Source organism: Platichthys flesus, chromosome 4 (assembly GCF_949316205.1).
Source record: "Platichthys flesus chromosome 4, fPlaFle2.1, whole genome shotgun sequence".
In the NCBI taxonomy this organism is placed as follows: domain Eukaryota; kingdom Metazoa; phylum Chordata; class Actinopteri; order Pleuronectiformes; family Pleuronectidae; genus Platichthys; species Platichthys flesus.
The window spans coordinates 18,057,189-18,075,034 of NC_084948.1; the positions used below are offsets into that span (position 1 = coordinate 18,057,189).

General features: G+C 44.1%; 1 protein-coding gene across 1 annotated transcript in view; it reads right to left on the bottom strand.

Annotated features, from left to right (window-relative positions):
* The window catches only part of arhgap35a (Rho GTPase activating protein 35a), a 61,868-nt gene that overhangs the window by 20,158 nt on the left and 23,864 nt on the right, over positions 1-17,846 (bottom strand). The window contains exon 2 of the mRNA XM_062386642.1: positions 1,123-4,972. Within this exon, the coding sequence (XP_062242626.1) occupies positions 1,123-4,857 (3,735 nt within the window). The 5' untranslated portion in view covers positions 4,858-4,972. The remainder of the gene's footprint in view (positions 1-1,122; positions 4,973-17,846) is intronic.

Sequence of the window (17,846 nt, forward strand, 5' to 3'; positions counted from 1 at the left end):
ACACGAGAGGGACAGACTCGAAAATAATTGAAGTTGGTGGGGGGGAAGCCTTCAGCAGAAAAAAAGAAAGGAAAGACAGATATGAGGAGAACATAATAGGGAGAGAGACAGAGTGTGACAAGAATATGAAAAGAGGCAGAAAGTATGAATCAGTAGGAGGGTATGACAAACACTATGAATATGAAAGAAAGGATGAAAAGAAAGCCAAGCTGGGACAGATTAGAATTTGGAGGCACGTACATCACTGCAATGCTACAACGGAGAACAGTAAAAAACACTGCTCTCACTAGATGATGCTGATGTTGATCACTAATGGCTCATTAACTGAGTCCTTTAGCATTTATGTTGTCAAGCACGGGCCATTGAGACAAGACGCCATATAAAAGTAAGGGTGAAGGCAAGTTGATTACAGATTCACGTTGTGTAAATTACAAGTAGAGTGGGGTACTTCACAACTCCTGTTTTTCAAATTTTATGCTCCTTACTACTATAATGTCATGAAATGCAGGGATCTGTAGAGTGACATGACATTTGATTTAATTTATTTTTATGTGCCATTATAATAAGAATTGTAAGATGGAAGTTGACGCTTTCAAAACATTATTATTTCATTATATACTGGAAAACCAGATGCAGACATCAGGCAGACATGCACAAGCTCAATAAAATCGTAAAGCGACTGTTGCACAGTCCCACTCATTTAGAGTTCTGTCCCTTGATGTAAAAGTTTGGCTCCCTCTGATGATCTGTCTACTTAAGAAGGCTCCCGCAGAGCAGTCAGGGGAAAACATTGAAGACATGCTTTCAGAGGAACCAACCCCCAGTATGTCATGTTTTCACTGAACTGATCAGTCATTGCTCAAACTTTGTAGTTAACATTGTAATCCACCAAAGCAAACAAGTGTTGAATCTCAGCCCCTAGACTATACAGCGGAACAAATCACCTATGTATACATAATAACAACATTGTTTTTTCCTCAGGTAGTCATTGAAAATGACCTAGTCAAAATTACCAAGTGTTGTACTTGGGGTGTGTTCCTGGGTAAATATGCTAAATCTTAAAACAACATTTGCTAACTACTGTTCAGAAAAACTAAATATTTGGAAGTGATCAACACTAACCTTCGTATTTCTGCGCAGGCTCTTGAGAATATTTCTTCTTTTAGGGTCTTCAATCTCCTCAATGGAGTTGTCCTTTTGGGCTCCTGCGTCATCCTGGCTAGCCTTGGGTGGACCCACCATCTCATCATCACTGCCTATAGAGAAGCTTGTCCTGAAACTGCTGAACTTGCCAAGTCGTTTGGATCTGTCTCTGTAAAGCTTTGGTTTTAACCCGATGGCAGACAACTTTCTCCTGCGTTCCAGTGAGCTACTGTCCGCCTCACTGTCGGAACCATTCCCTCCAGCGCTCCCGTTGGAGTGACCTTTGCTGGCGTTACGGATGGTGATAATTTTGCCCTGTGTGCTGTCATGTGGGACAGAGTAAATAGTCTCCTCTTCTGTGAGTCTAGGTTTGCTAACAGCATCCATGGGCTCGGCATAGTCGGAAGGGTCATAGCGTCCTTCGCTACCTGGAGCCCAGGTGACAGCTTGGGGCAAAGAGCGGCGGTTAGTACCACCTTGCTGATCCATGAAGGGACTGAGGTTAACCTTACGGACAGGCTTGGGCCTCACTTGAGGAGGAATCTTGTTGTTAAGCTTGCTCTCAAAGGTGCTAAGCTCAGAAATGACAGAGAAGGTATCACTTGAATCCAGATCTGGCAGCTTGAAGCTTCCAAGGTGAGAACTCAGGCTACCATCCTCCCTCAGTGTAGGGTAAGGGGATGATGGGTCGATGTCATCCTCAGAATCCATAAGAATGTTAACTGGACTAGGAGAGCCACAGCGAGGGCTTATGCTGTCGTTGGTACATGCCTCAGCCACATGATCATACATATGTGTGGCCTCAACAATAGTGTGCTTCTCAACCACATCCTTGAGAAAGGGCTGGAAAAGGTCTATCTTATGAAGGCCCCCTACCACCCCACCATGTCCACATATTACTGTATTAAACCTGGCCTCAAGTTCATGGGCAAGTTCATCTCCCTGACTGACCTGCTCCTTGGCTGACTCAGAGTCTGACAACTCCATCTGACTCTCCCCTACGGCTAGCAACTGGACAGGGATGATGTCTTGGACCTCACACAGGAAAGCGCATAAGGTCTCCATAGAGGCCTTCCGGCGAGCAGAGTAAACTGCAATATAGCCATGGACCAGCCTTGTCTTGCGGAGGGAGAATGTGGAATGGAAAGAGAGTAGTGACAGTTCAATATTCTGCCTCTGACCTCCTATACTGAGATCCAGCAGAATAGAGGTGCCACTGCTAAGAGAAGAGGCAGGACGACAGTGCTGGGGCAACAGGAAGGGAGCAAGCAGCTGGTCTAGGTCGTATGTGTCTCCGCACATCAGGCACATAACTATCCTCAAGTCTACCTCTAGACCTGGCTGGGACTGTGAATCTCTGAAGGCAGAGGATGGAGGGGGCAGGGGAGGGGAACTGCTCCCTACGCTTCTCCTTAAATCTAAGAGACCCTTTAGCATCTGGTTGATCTGCCTCTCGCTTACATTGCGTGTGTAGCCCATACCTGGAGAGGCAGGGTCTAGGTAAGTACATTGCAGCTTTCCAGCCACCTGCTGTCCCTGATGGATAAGAGTCTGAGCTGTCTCACCCCCAATATCCCCTATGGACCCCACACCCCGCTTGGTGACCAGAATGAGGGACAGCGGGAGTTGTGCTAGGCTGTTTTCCCTTTCCCTTCTGCTTATAGTTGACTCTCTAAGCTTCTCTATACTCTCAACAACATACGAGAGGGATTCTTTTGAGTTGTACAAACACAGGACACCATGGGGTGTGAAAGTTGGTGTGTGGAAGGAATTGACTGGCAGACGTACGTTGCCCTCAATAGGACGAAGGGCTAACTCATACATCTTGCCATCTAACACGTACCGGTCATCACTGCTGCACAAGGCCCTTATCTCATTTGCCATCTCTCTGGCTAGCCCATCTTTTCCTAGGATGACAAGATTTATCCGTTCAGCTCTACCCCCTTCCAGTCTTGAAGTGTCTGATGATGGGTAGCGGGTAGGGAATCTGGAGGACAGAATTTGCTCTAACTTGCTGTCCACACAGTGGGGGCTGTTGGGACAGGTGTCCTTTGTGGGGTGGTAGACAAAGTGTATATGTTTCAATACAAGAGCATCCCTTTCTGCCTGCAGTTTCTGCAGGGCTTTAAACCTTTGCTCTTCACCCAACACCTCCTGAATGGCTCCCATTTTCTCTTTACTTGGCTTTGCATCCACTTCAAGCTCATAAAAGAGCTCAGAGTATTCGAGAAGCAGTTCCTGAAAGTCCTCTTTGGCTCTGTCAATGATTTCCTTCTGGTGTTTGTTGTAGATATCAAGATATTCCGCCTCATCCAGCCACTGGTAAAAGTCTTCATTCATGATGAAGCTTCGGGCCTCCTCCCATGGTTTCCCTGGTGTGATGAAAGGAGAGATACTTAGCTTCTCCTTGAACTCCCATCTCATCTCAGCCCGTTTTCGCTCATTCCTTAGCTGCTCCAGGTGAATCTCATAGATATTTTCAGCTGCAGGGGTCTCCAGAAGGTCCTGGGGGATTCGATCATCCTCTATGTTATCAATGTGTGGTGTGGTCTCCCAAGGGTTGTCATCTAGCACTACAAACCAATGGGAGAAATCTCTCTTTGTCTCAAGGACTTTCTGAACTCCAGACCAGCTGAGGTGGTCTATCACATCCAACTCTGGTAGCAGCACAGACAGGGCCTGTGGTAGAGTAGTTAGATAGGCCTTCCTACGTTTCTCTATATGGTCTTGCTTGAGTCTATGCACATGCTGTTGGAAAAGCTTCTTGGCTTTAGCTGTCCCCTCAAGGAAAATGTAGTCCTTATACTCAGGGGCAGACTGCATGCGACGACTGACATTCGGCCATGTCTCATTGTGGTTTTTCACAATTCTGTTCACAAGCCACTCGTAGCGGTCTTTGGCTGAGGCAATTTGTTGACTCTGCTGTTTTAATGCCTCAAAGTAAGGAATAATTTTGGGCTTTCCCCTACCCTTATCTATTAGCTGAACCAGTGTAAGAAAAGCTGAGTCAACATTGACATTAGAGCGTGCTGATGTTTCTATCACCTGCAGGTTCTTCTTGGCAAGGGCAAAGGTGTGTGAGTCTTTAATATAGCGCTCAACTCCTTCATCACATTTGGTAAGAACCAATACCACTGGTTTCTTCGTCTTGGCTAGCTGGTTGTACAGGTTTGTGACAAACTTCATCTGGTCCTCAAAGCTACGGTTCATCCCCCTGCTAACATCTACACAGAGTAAGAAGCCGTCCACCATTAGTTTGCCTTCAGGCATCTGTTTCTGTTCAAAGTCCTGCTCCAGCCCCAGCTGATCTGTGCAAAAGTACATCAGCTTCTCAGCTGAGGCCAGCTTGCTGGAAGCTGCCCTCTTGATGTAAGGCTGGAGCGCTGTGCTTCGGTGCGGCTGGAACGTCTGATCATCAATGAACTCAGTCTGCTCCACAACATTCATACGGCATTCTGGCCCCTCCTCCATTGTCCGCCCAGCCTCTCCCCAGAACAGGAAGTGGTCATTGTTCACCACACGGCCCCCAAAGTCACTTGTGCTGAGGACAGAGGTGTGGTCTAGGTAAAAGTCATCTGCACTTGGCCGGACAAAGCGGTTACACAGGCAGGACTTGCCCACACCACACTGGCCCTTCTCCTTCTCCGTGCCGGACAGCCCCACCGCGACCAGGTTGTAGATGGGTGCCCGGACATCTTGCTTTTTGGCCATCATTATCGCTGGCAGAGGCTCATCCTGCCATGCTGGCCGCTAGCTCTAGGGTGATGGGAAGTATGCCAAGGAAGGTGGGTTTCCATGCAAAGGGAGCTCACTGGACTGGGGTTTGGACCTGCAGGATAGAGATACAAAGAGAGAAAAATAATTAAGGTAAAGATTCACAGAAAAAACATTTCATTCCACTGACAGGCCTTATTTTTAGAGAGCTATTGTGTCGCTCACTCTAGGCTCCTACTGTGTGCTCATGTGCGGTTAATGATGTTTAATCTGTGATCCTATTTCTCCACTGAATGTTTCCTGAAAAGATTGAGGTCAGTGGCAAAGCAGCTGGAATGCTGGAGATTACTTAAGTCAGCTGTAGCTTCGAAAAAGGCAATTTTCCCCATTTAACTCATTCAATTTTTATACCGTCAAAACTGCAGTGCTCGCAATGGAGCCTTCCACATTTCACCCGCATGTTCGCTTTGACTTGATATGTGTTTTGGCTTATTAATTGATATATAACATTCTCAATGCCAGCAGCAGCAGAATAACGTTGTGTAGGTTTTTCCGCTATCACAGAAAATAGCATGAATGCACACACACACACACATCACTACTTTGAAAACAAGCACACTAAGCTCCCTGCACCCCAAATGAAAGAGACACACAGGAAAATGAAAGAGATAAGTGTTCCAGAGCTAAAGTAACTAATTGGCCAACTAGGGAAAGCCATCTGCATTTTAAAAGGCTGCACTGCCTGTTGGCTGACTCGTCTCTATCAAAAATATGGTGTCCTATGTTTCTCACCAAATAGCACACTGCTAACAGATCATAGTTGGCTGTTGAGCCCTAAATGATAAACATATTTACTTACAGGACTTTCAACAATTTGGTGTGCTGTCAAGAAGTAGCCCTTTCCCCCAGGAAGACACATGTAGATTTATTTGACCAGTATCAATATAATTTATTTCATTAGTGGATGACACCTAAATATAAATTAATGAGAGAGAAGATGGGGGTATGTGAGATGAAGGATTCATTGAATGGTGCTGTTTGACAGTAAATTGTTTGGGGAACAAAGACCTCCTTATTCGGTGAGACAGCCAGCATACAGACTTGCAGTACGAGACCGTCCCCTCCAAGTCAAAACTAGCGTTAATATAGTAAAACAGACATTAAAACCACTATCAATTATGAAAAGCTCTTTTGACAGACCACAAAAGCAGAAAAAAACATCACTGCTGCTGAATTGAGTTTGTCAAACAACAGAAGACAGTGGATGCGAAAATATGAACTTCAAAGTCGACAATAAAATAGAAACACAGTACAATGGAACACAATGAGTATAAAAATCAAACCACAACTTACAGATTATCAAAAACTGCAAACATAGTATATGCCTGTGTCTTGTTTCTGAGTGCAACTAATTCAAGTTCAAAGCTGACAGTTAGAGCAAAGCCTTGAAACATTGAGTCTAAAGCAAATTCCAATAAGATTATAAATTAACACTACAGAGGCAAGTGCTTCACTCGGTGTAAAACCAAGTGGCAGCAGAAAAAAAGGGAATCAATATCAGAAAGAATGTCATGTGTGTCTTGTGTTTGTAGAGGAAACTTGCATGAAAAATGTATCAGGGCGCACACAGACCCAGTCCCTGCAGTTATAATGTGCGGTGTGCTCAGCTAGACTTGCTGGTCGATGCATCCAAATAGGTATGCGGCCTGAGGACTATGGTTAATTCAAGGTCTTCTCTTTCTTGACTCTCCTGTCACAGTAAATGTGTATTTTAACTGCATCGTCTGGTGTCTGTAAATACAGCCTTGACTGGATGAGAAGAACTGCAGTTGTGGAATCTAAAGAGCTCAAGTCAGCAGGTTAAAAGCGCACCTGTGTCCTGACCTCGTCATGTTCACATTACAGCGCAGACGGCCTCATCTGCAATCAACCACAGAAAAAAACATGACCTGCTGCCCTTGAATATGGTCCACTGGCTAAACAGAGCATGCACCCAGCCTGCTAATCATCATGTTTTTAATGTATCGCATCTGCATGATCCTCTGAGCGACCCAGCGACCACATTCACAGACATAATACTGAAAGGTTACATTCCAAATACATAAAACATGAAGTCCACTGATAATCAGTAATGGTTCCTTATCATCTGCTGTCATTTTAATTTACTGCTAATGCAATTAAGTGTGGCAGATGTCCCTTACTGCATACTAAACGGTGTCCAACGTTTTCAAAATGGATTTCAGGTGGGATTGTGGGCTCAGTCATTGCAAAGATTGCTGCGGACTGTATCTCTGTGGAGAAAACGGTTCTGACATGCTTGAAATAGCTGCCTACTGAGCAGAAAAAGGGTGCTACATTAACAGATAAGTATGAAAGTCATAGAATAGACCCACATCAGCACAAATGACCTATATGAGCTCACACTTGCATACATGCATGTGTGCGCATACATACACACACACACACACACACACACACGTATATATATGTATATAGCGTCCGATTTGATCCTATCTATCTTGTTGATCACTGGGTTTTGTGTTAAAAAGGTCATGTTCGGGTCCAGTTGTGAGAGTGTCTGGATTAAATAAAGTTGAGCACTCACAAAGTCCCTCTGGTGCCACAGGCTCAACACTCAGATGCATTGCTAGCATCTGCTTCAATCACCCCACCTATATTTTTTTTCTAAGAATGTTCCTACATGTGCACTGTGTATGTGAATCGACAAGCTCATACACATTTAGTGACACTCAACTAACACAGTACTGCATCAGAGAGTGGATAAGGATTTTGTGTATGTCACAAAGGGCTCTAGGACTTTTGCAATAATCTCAAATGGAATGGCGAACAGAGGAGACATTTTGCATTTATCTGTTTTTCTGCTCTGTCCCATAGTGACATGTCAGTGCAGGAAGCTAAGAATTCAATCATAAGTGACATGGGGATGCAGTGGTTTAGAACACAGCAGAAGATGACAATGGAGTAAAATAAAATGCCTGTCTATTGGGGGCCTAAGTGCAGCATTTCATACACAATAGATCTAGTCATTTAGGGAATACGTTTCCTCTTTCCGCAGACCTATTAAGACACCATTGCCTGTGCTCTAGCTTTGGTGCAGCAGTCCAGTTTGCCCTGAGGCATGGTGTCTGCTGCGCATGTCCAGCCACATACCATTGTCTCGAGGCCGAGGGCTGTTTAGGGCTGAGGCTGAGATAGCTTAGGGCCTGCGTTGCATCTGCCTCTGACCCTGAATCATGAGGGTAAGCAGTAAAGGAGAAGACGAGAGAAAGGGAGGAGGTGAAGGAGATGCAGGAAGGAGTGGAAGGCACTGGGGGAGGAGACAGGGGGGTGGGAAGTTAGTGCAAACTGAGAGAATGGGGGTATTTAGAAGAATGGGTATGAGGGGAAGGGGAGAGAGGTCAGTGGCCTGGGTCATGTGAGCTGCACATTACAATCCCCTCAGGCAAGAGGGCCAGGGCGTGGTGAGGCCTGGATGAGTTGGCCTGATGAAAAGATAGGATGCATGTGTAGGGCAAAGGAGTAAAGCCTGAAGCTAACGCTGGGGTGGCAGTGCATGAAGTTCATCATAACACGTGCTACAAAAGGGCAGCAGGGAAGAGGCTGTGTTCACTGGCCATGAAGAGAGAGACCATGTAGCTTTCACGCGGTGGCTGCATTCCTTTCATTACAAAGTTAAGAAGAGTTAGCAAGGGAGCATTGCCCACGAGTTTAAAGTAACTTACAGTCAAGCCTGTTTTGAAAAAAAAAAAATCCTTATTGCTTTGAAACCAGAGCCTAACTGAAGAGTGCACTCGGACTGACACAATTCTGAATATAAAAGCAAATAACACAGAGGACTTTCTAATATAAGATGGAGCATATATCCTTTAATCCATTACACAGCTTATCCTTTGGAAGTCACAGGGGGAGCTAGAGTCGAGCAGGGAAACACCCGTGAAACAAACAACCATTCTCACTCAAATTCACTTTACAACAAGTATGTCTTAGGGAAGAAGCGGGAGTATGTAGAGAAAAACCCACGGAGGCAAAGAGAGATACAAACTCGGCAAAGAAAGACACCTGCCAAACCTCTGACTTTCTTGTTGTGAAGAAACAGTGATAACCCACCCCAACTTTTGAGATGTTCTTTGTAGTTGTCTTTTTGTCAAAGTATCAAATATTTCTTACTGACTGACAAAGTACCTACTGAATACTGCTAAACGAGAATAAACAAGCTTGCTTGCACCGTTCACCAGCAAGCGCTCTGGTTGTATAATGTTATAGAGGAAGGCTGGGAGTTGACAGAAACAAAGGTCATGAAATAGTCATGAAAGAGTGTGATGGTGATGATGATGACAGAAAGGCAACAGGGAAAATCTCTCTCCCCCTGTTCACTAAGATACAAAACAGAGTGGCCATCCTCTGTCATAACATAAAAATGTCATCCCTCTCTTTTTCACTCCTTCGGCCAAATGTAAATTTACAGCCAGTTGTGCGTCCGCTTAGCTCTTTTGTCTCTCTCAGCTTTGACCTGCAATATTGTTTGTTTCGTAAAATGGCATCTCCATCACTCGCTCCCACGATCCTCTTCCCTCCAATATTCACATCCTCTCTGGAGACGTGTTGTCCATTAGTAAGAAACTGAGGTTGTGGGCAGAGGACTGACGTGTGGGTGGGTGGACTCAGTCCTTACACTGACCCCACTTCCTGATGAGATGTGCTCTCTCCATGGACAAGGGTTTTGAAGGATGAATACAGAAAGTAAAGAGGGCGTGGGTGCTGAAGAAAATGGGTCCAAAAACCACAAAATGCAAATTTAGCAATGCATAGATAAACTTTAACAATTACTTAAATGTACAACATGTTACTTCGGACGCTAGATGTCTCACAAACAAAACAATAACAACAATAATGTTTTTGGACATTTTTATATAGAATTGTTACATGCTATAACTTTAAACATGTATTCATATGTAAGTGGGTTCACACACCACATCTAACATACTGAAGTGCTCCGTGGTTCAGCGTATCTTCTAAAACACAAGTCATTTGTCTTTTTCACGAGGGCAGCGCATCTCTCACCAAACAGGAAATATAAATTTCCTTGCCGTTTCCATCCACTGTATGTGAGCGGACACCGGCAGAAAACATAAACACTGCAATCATACCATCGATAATGTGTTTCACATGTGGCCAGGCAAACAAAAATACACAAAATACGCTGCCAAAACCACGCAAGCAAATCCCATAATAAATTATTCTTGCGAGAACTAAACAGATTAAACCACAACAGCTTAGGACAGTCTGAATCCATCCACCTCATTTACCGTAAAACACAATTTTGGAAATGTCATCATTACACACAAAACTCACCTACTGCTATTGCAGAGGTAGTCTTTGTTATGAGAGTTTCACTCAAACCAATTAAATCCCTTGTCCGTAGATCTCATCGTCTATTTGAATTTTCAAGGACGTAAACCCATTTGGTTAATTTCTGTTGTTAATGTCTAATGAACAAGTTTTTAATAATTAGTCAGTCGCTTCAATTATAACCTGAGAGTGTCTGTGCTGCAGCAGAGCAAAGACGTCTGAGCATGTGCTGACGGAGGAGAGACGACCGACACGGTTCAGGGTTTGGTGTCAAAGAGAATGGTACAGATTTATCCTGAAGCCCAAAAGGGAACTGGATGACGTTAATGAGGTAATTGGCAAATGTTGTCTGGTGAAGGCTGCAGCATCCGGAGGGAATTCTCTCCCTCACACACGCACGCACGCACGCACGCACACACACACCTTGAAGTGCACCACAACAGTGAAGCCTGACCGAAGCAAAGTCTAAAGAGAAAGATCTGAGTAAGCCCTCTGTTGATATTAAACCATCAAATGTCTTTTCTTAGCACCCCTTCTGCTGACATGCATTTATATTAATGCGGCAAAAACACATCCATCACATATCCAGGTCCTGATCCAGGAAGAACTGGTCACTTATGACACTCTGTGGATTAGCTGTGGCTATTTGCATTTGTCTATTTGCAAGATCACAAGTAGGGCTGTTTGTTTATTAGCATGATCCAATGGCGTGGTGATGAATCCACATTAAAAAAAACACCCAAGACGCAAATAACAAATCCCCCACTGCAGTTTTATAACAATTTACATGCTGACAGAAAAAACACATTTAAATTATGCTACATCTTCTACTTCTGCACAACTGAACCTACAATATCCACTACTCAGTCCACATTTATTGCATTTCTTTTGTATTATATAATTATTAGCATAATCATTGTCATTAGCTGTAGTATAATAGTAATGACAACTAAAATGTAACGTGGCTGCCGGCTCTCAGCTTCACGTTAACTTCCTCCCTCCACCTTGCACTGTGGAGATAGAGGGCTAGCTGCTAATAGACCCCCTGAGGAGAGAAGCAAATGGGCAGACAGAGGGAGGAAGGATGCAGGATAAGAGCAGAGGAAAAAAGGGCACAAGTTGGACAAAGACGTAAACAAAAACTCAATTGAGAATGTACAATATCAGTCTAAGAATAAGACAGAAGGAAGAGGGCACAGGAGGCTATATAATGTGTAATTTGAAATTCAAGACTGTAACCGAGCACTTCAAGACAGAGGAGGGAGCAAAGTTTAAGTCCGATAAAGAAGTGATCTTGAAAGACTGGACAGTCTATTTAGGGAGTGGAAGGAGAGAGAGCAGGGAGGGCAAGAGAGGGAGTGTGTCACTGCGGTTTAACCTCTTCAACTGCAGCAGAAGGCCTCACTGATAGCACGGCTAAATATAATGTGCTGGAAACATGGACAATGACGGCTATAAATTTGAACGGCGACCACATGAATACGTTCACACACACACAAATATGAACGCAAATACTCACAGCACGGTGCCTTTGCCACTGAAAAGGTCACTTCTTTGCAAAGCTGACAGCGAGTGAGTGAAAAGTGAGAGGCCACAGTGTGTCTGCGGCGCCGGCTCTGTGACCTTCACATTCCACTGCTCAGATGTTTTAATTTTACTCAACTTTTATTTTGTATTCATCAAGCAAACACTAAACACATTCTCTGAATTATGTTTTTCAAAATGTGTCAAATTGCTGCTTCTTTTCATGTGACTGTAATTTCAATACATCTCCTCGATTTGACTTTGTCAGACGAACTTTTTGAAAAATTGACCTTCGGCTTTAGAAACTTGTGATGAGTATTTCTCAACATTCAGTCTCTTCCTTCACTCTCTCCCCCCATTTGTACCATCTTGTCAATTAAAGCTTAATGACCAACCAGTATACATTGTTTTTTTAATTGACAATAATTCCTAAATTGTCGTTATCAACTAAATGTAATGTGAGGGGTGATATTGTACTGTTTAACCATAAAATGTATTAAAAACAACTATAAAGAAAAAGAAAAAAAGAATACCAAATATATAGACTTAAATTAAGATGACAAACATGTAAACATTAATGCACATCTCTTTCGCGTTGTTTCTTCTATAAACTTAACGTTTTCCTATCTTCTGATATCTGGACACGTAATTGCTGATACCGACGAGGCTCACACCATTCGATATTGTCAGTAAACCAATATATAAATCAGGCTCTTGTGAAAACGCTCATTAGTTGCAGAAAAGCTGGATGCGTAGCGCCTGGGCCGACAGAGGATGTGGGAACCGAACACCAAGATCTGTGCATTCTCGGCACACACTGTTGTACATGGAAACATTTGCTCCTGAAAGTCCCTGTTGAACAGGCTACACAACAACATGGACATCAACAACTGTTGCTTTACATGCAAGGTCAGACAAACAGACAAGCCTGTGTTTTCGCTTTGGCACAGAAGCTCATGTGTGGGCCTCGACTCTGCCTCCCTCTTAATTCTCTCAGCCAGAACTGCCTCACTCCTAGTTCTTTCACTGCCTCTGGCCCTTGTCTGATTCTCCCAATATTTCCCTCCTTGCCGCCCCTCAGCTGTCTCCTCCTGCAGTAGTACCTAACCTCGCAGGCCAGCCCCTGTCAGAGTAGCAGACTGTCTGCTGGTGATGTTACGCGCACACATCTGATCCCCGTTCCACCCGCCAGCAGGCTTGTCAGCATCAGCACAACTGTGTGCACACACCCCGACATCCAATACAGTTGTCCTGTCCTCCAAGCCAAACAGCCCAAACAAACAGCTAAAACACAGACAGATTTAGACTGTATGCAAATGTGTCCAATACACTCAACGGGACAGGGTATCAAATGCAGATGGGGCATGAACACAAACACACAACTGGTTGGTGGTAATATATGACAGCATTTTGCTTCCTCTTTGTTAAGTAGGAGAGGGGGGAGGTAGGTGGGTCTTACAGCCAGCTGCTAATCTTCCACCTGAAGGAGCTGCCAATTGTATCGGCTAGTGTAACAAGTTTGTGTGTGTGCGTGAGTGCAACATTCATCTTTCAAGACCAGGGGTCAGATATCATTTGAAGAATACATTTCCCGAGTTTTTCTAGAAAAACAAAAAAATTCTACATTTGTCTTCGTCAAAATATATGTCCACGTCTTGGTGCATTAGCGTTAATGGGAAATTGCATCCAGTGCATCCTCTCTTGTTTACAAATGAAATCAGACATGAGTGCATGAATGATTGCCTCAATAAAAAAGCCCTCAAACCACAGAGGGGATTGTTGAAGGAGTAGAAGAACTGGACGGTTGCAGAACAGAAGTCTGTCCTCTTTATGTGCCACAGATGACTCATCACTGGGTACAAAGGCTTAATATAGTCAGGAAATAGCTGGATAAAACAAATATTGCAGCTCGACGTGTCTTAGATTACCAATAACTCGACTCAGTGACTCGCATTTATTCAAAGCCAAAAATTAACCTCAGAAGGGAAAGTATCCACATAACATAAGATGATTCGAGTGCGACAGATCAACTGCAAACATTACCTTTAATTTAAGTGTCATTATTAACCCATTTTCAGTGGAGCGCTCATCCTTGGCTGTAGAGTGAGCTCCTAATAGATGTGCAGGGTGTGTTTTCCAGATGGTGAACGGGACGGGAAAGCTGTGCACACTCTCGGATAATGCTGCCGCCACTACAGCTTCGGTTTTATCACTTTGTCAAACGCTGTGAAGATTCTAACTGCCGGACTAAACTCTCGGCCAAGTCTTGATTGCAACAACTGCTTGATTGCAGCTACACAGCGTCCATTGTTTAGCCTAACTATGACAAAGTTTCCACTTTGCAGCATATGGGCTGCATTCACCTGTGTCAATTACACCCACTGCATCCTGCTTTAGCTGGGTTGTGAAAGGATGGGGTGGAAAGACCAAAGCAAAATGGCTACTGCTGAGGAGGTTACATATCAAAATCTAAATTGGCAAATTATACACAGCCATATTTTGAGATGTATATGGTGCCCCAGTAGCTGGTTAAGGTTTTTATTTAGCCTCACTAAACTCCCAAAACAAAACAAATATGATTAAGCCTAGTCAGCCATAGTCTATAACTTAGATATAAATTGTAATATATTAAATGTAGAGACATTAGTAAATTGCAGCACTCTCTGAAAATCATCACACCAGACATACTATACACTAAAAACACTGGATTCAGAAATTTGCAGCAGCCATGACTTTAACACCTGAATATCTTCCCTCTGAAGTTTAAATTAGTTTTTTCTTGACTCAGAATATGGAGATAATGCTGCTCAACTTCCTCCATCTGGACTTATAACCTGCAGCCTCTGTATATAATCAGGCGTTATGATCTCTACAGGGAGATCTTACTTTAACCAGGGATGAACCAAACTGTTACTAGGTGACAGATGGTCATTACACACACACAAAAAAACGGCTGTCATATACACCTACACCATATGCTCCCAACATTGATACGGCACGTTCACATCTCACACGTACACATGCCCTCTAACGCGCCTCCTAACAGCTTGAATTAAAGAAGTTCAAACAAATTGTGTTTTTTAGAAGTCTTTTTTTTTTTCCCACCCTCTTCTCTGCCAAGATAAATGTTCATGCACTGCTGATTCTTGAGGCCAATTAAATCTGGAATGACAGAAATGAAGGAACATGGATTGGCCAAAAGGGAATTGCAAGATAATATAAACCCACTTTCTGCAGAATACTAGAAAGTGTAAGCTCGGAAACATAAAGCGCTGGCTGTGAAATCTTCGAGCGCAAGCAGCTACGGTAGATCACTGAAAGGCTGTGAATGTCACGCTGCGTGCTGTCTGTTCTTGTCATGTTCTCATGTGTGGTGTCTAAGTGCTAATGGGCTGGACCAGGCCGCAGCATCCTCATAGCATCATCGCGCACTGCCAGTAGCGCAAGAAGACAAACTAGTCAATAGGTGCCACTTTCACTTGCATCTCAAGTCAATCTTCTTAATCCTTCCCAGCTCGGTGGAAGGCTAATAAAGCAGGCAGCAGTAATAAAAAGGTACACGTCTGGACACTGCACTTGCCAACTGGTTCTGACAGCCTCTCTGATAGTTTCATACACGAGCCAGATTCAGACAATAGCTGCAGACACAACAGCCAACTAAAATTGTTGTGCAATTATTTATTTCCATTGAACTGGACATTTTGTTCCCGCCAGCTGATCGACTAAGCTGGTAATGGTGGTGAAGAACACCTTGTTATAATCAAATTGATTTGGAAAACTATAAACTGCTTTCTGAAGGCTTGTATTGCTTGTAGACACCAGGACAAAGCTGTATTTTTCATTTTAAGAAGAAATTATTTTTCCATCGATAAATGCAACCTTTCAAAAACTTGGGTGCCCCTAACTTTTAAAGAGAAGCAAAACAAAACTAGACAAAAGAACAAAAGCCTGTTGCTTGTGGATGTATCACGAGGGACGGAAATGTGTGTGTGTGGAATCATAACTGAGGCAATAACCCCCCTGTTCAGACCTGGTTCATACAGACCTGGTCCACACAGACCTGGTCCTAACAGACCTGATCCACACAGCGCTAAGTACAGGTTCGAACCCACCCAACACGTCCCTAATGGGTCCTGAGATCTGATCACTCAGACCACATTCAGAGGGGGTCACATTCTTTGTGCTGTGTGAATGCATAGCCAACCTGGGCCACATATGGACCCTACTCAGCTCACATCCTCAGACCTGCTACAGTTTCATAATGAACCATACTTATTTTTACACTCTCTGTGTTTGTGGTCACCGCCACAGTATTATAACTTACCACCACATAATGAGTGATACCTTCCGAAAATCAGCCGCTACCAACTTACACGCATAAACATAATCATCAAACTCATCTGTAACCTCAGACTGGGTTAAAACAACATGTATGTGATTAATTGTATAGAGAGCGGGGAAGTAAGATCCTATCACAAGTGGTCACATGAGACACATTCAGGTCTCTGCTCATACCAGGTGTGATCAGACAAAGTTACCGCTGTCCACTTGTGATCACATCTCTCAGGATGGTTGAACATACTGGACCAGGTCTGAGAAGGGCTGAAGAGTTTCATCGACGTGTGGAGGGGACGGAGAGATTTAGCTTTGGGGGAGGAGAGGAGGTGGTTAACACAAGCAGCTTCTGGTAAGTGCTTAGCACTTGCGGTTGCCTAATGGTACACAGACAGGGCTACTCTACAATCGCTCATCTGCACTTCTTGCTGCCACCCTGACAAGCCTGAACATGAAAGAAATAAGCCCCTCTTAAAAGGATAGACAACCACTTTCCCTGCGTCTTTGCCCTTTATCTTCCCTGCAGTCGTCCCCCACTGCACTTCAAATTCCTGTCATTTTACTCTTTCACTTCTTGTGTCATAATGTCAACCACCCATACTGCTCGCCATCTAAGAGCACAGCAGCATCATACTAGACGTCCTAGGAGCAGGATAACCTTAGTGCTTGACAAACAAACTAAATCACCCACGGAGGGAGCTAAAAGAAAGGTAACACAGCGGATGACACAAGGGGGAGGAGAAAAAACTGAAGAGCCTCAGAATGAAGTGGAGGACCGCTGCCAGAGACGGGTGAGTCACGGCCGAGAGATAGAAAAAAAGCTAATGATACAATTGAAAACACCTGAACCTGCGACAGTGTCAATTAAAGATAATGACTTTTTACTCGTTGCCACAGAAACCAACTGTTGGCACAAAGGCAGATGGCTGCAGAGACCCCCCCCCCCCCCCCCCATATATATATCCCCCCCCCCCGTCCTCTACCACTTTCAGTTTTAAGTTTTAAGCTTCACTCTCTTTCTGCCCTCCCACGAGCAACTCCAAAGTGCAATTCATGCAGGGGCAATAGGGAGCCAACAAATAAAACATTTCCATGCTTTAATAACTCTGAGCTAAAATACCCCCGGCTTTGTCTCTACGGTGACAAAATATCAGATTCGAGTTCATAGGTGAATGAGTGAGATGGAAAAGTGGTTAGTTAGGCCAACTCCGGGAAAGTCTCCTGTGGTCTAACGTAGCTCACAAGCTGTAGCCCTGCATCTATATGTAAACGCGTCACCTTTTAGCACTGGGCTAGCTTTTCTCGTGTGTGCACATGTGGGAGTGTCACCTCTGAGCTCCTTCTACAGTCTGAGTGGAGGAGGCTGACAGGCTCTAGGGCAGCTAGTCCAGGGGTTACAGGGGTTATGCTTGGTCATCCATTTTAAATCAGTCTCCAGACAGACACTAGAGCGCCATTACAGCTCAAGACTTTGCTGCTCTGAGGGGATCTGCCTGCAGCTGCAGCAGTATTAGGGGCCAAGGCCGAGCTCTGCCTGCGGAGGCTCACTAACTGCAGCCGTCTCCACTGTCCAGTTGGTTCTTCCTTATACATAGCAGTGGTCTGATATTAGCAAAGTGACATAAAAACACAGGGCCCAGGGTATTGTGTAATTGATGTGTTATGCTAGTAAAGACTTTGCAATATTGTATTCGGAGGTATCACAATTACAAGATTTATGTTACCACAATAAGTCTAAATGTAGTATTATGATTTGTCCA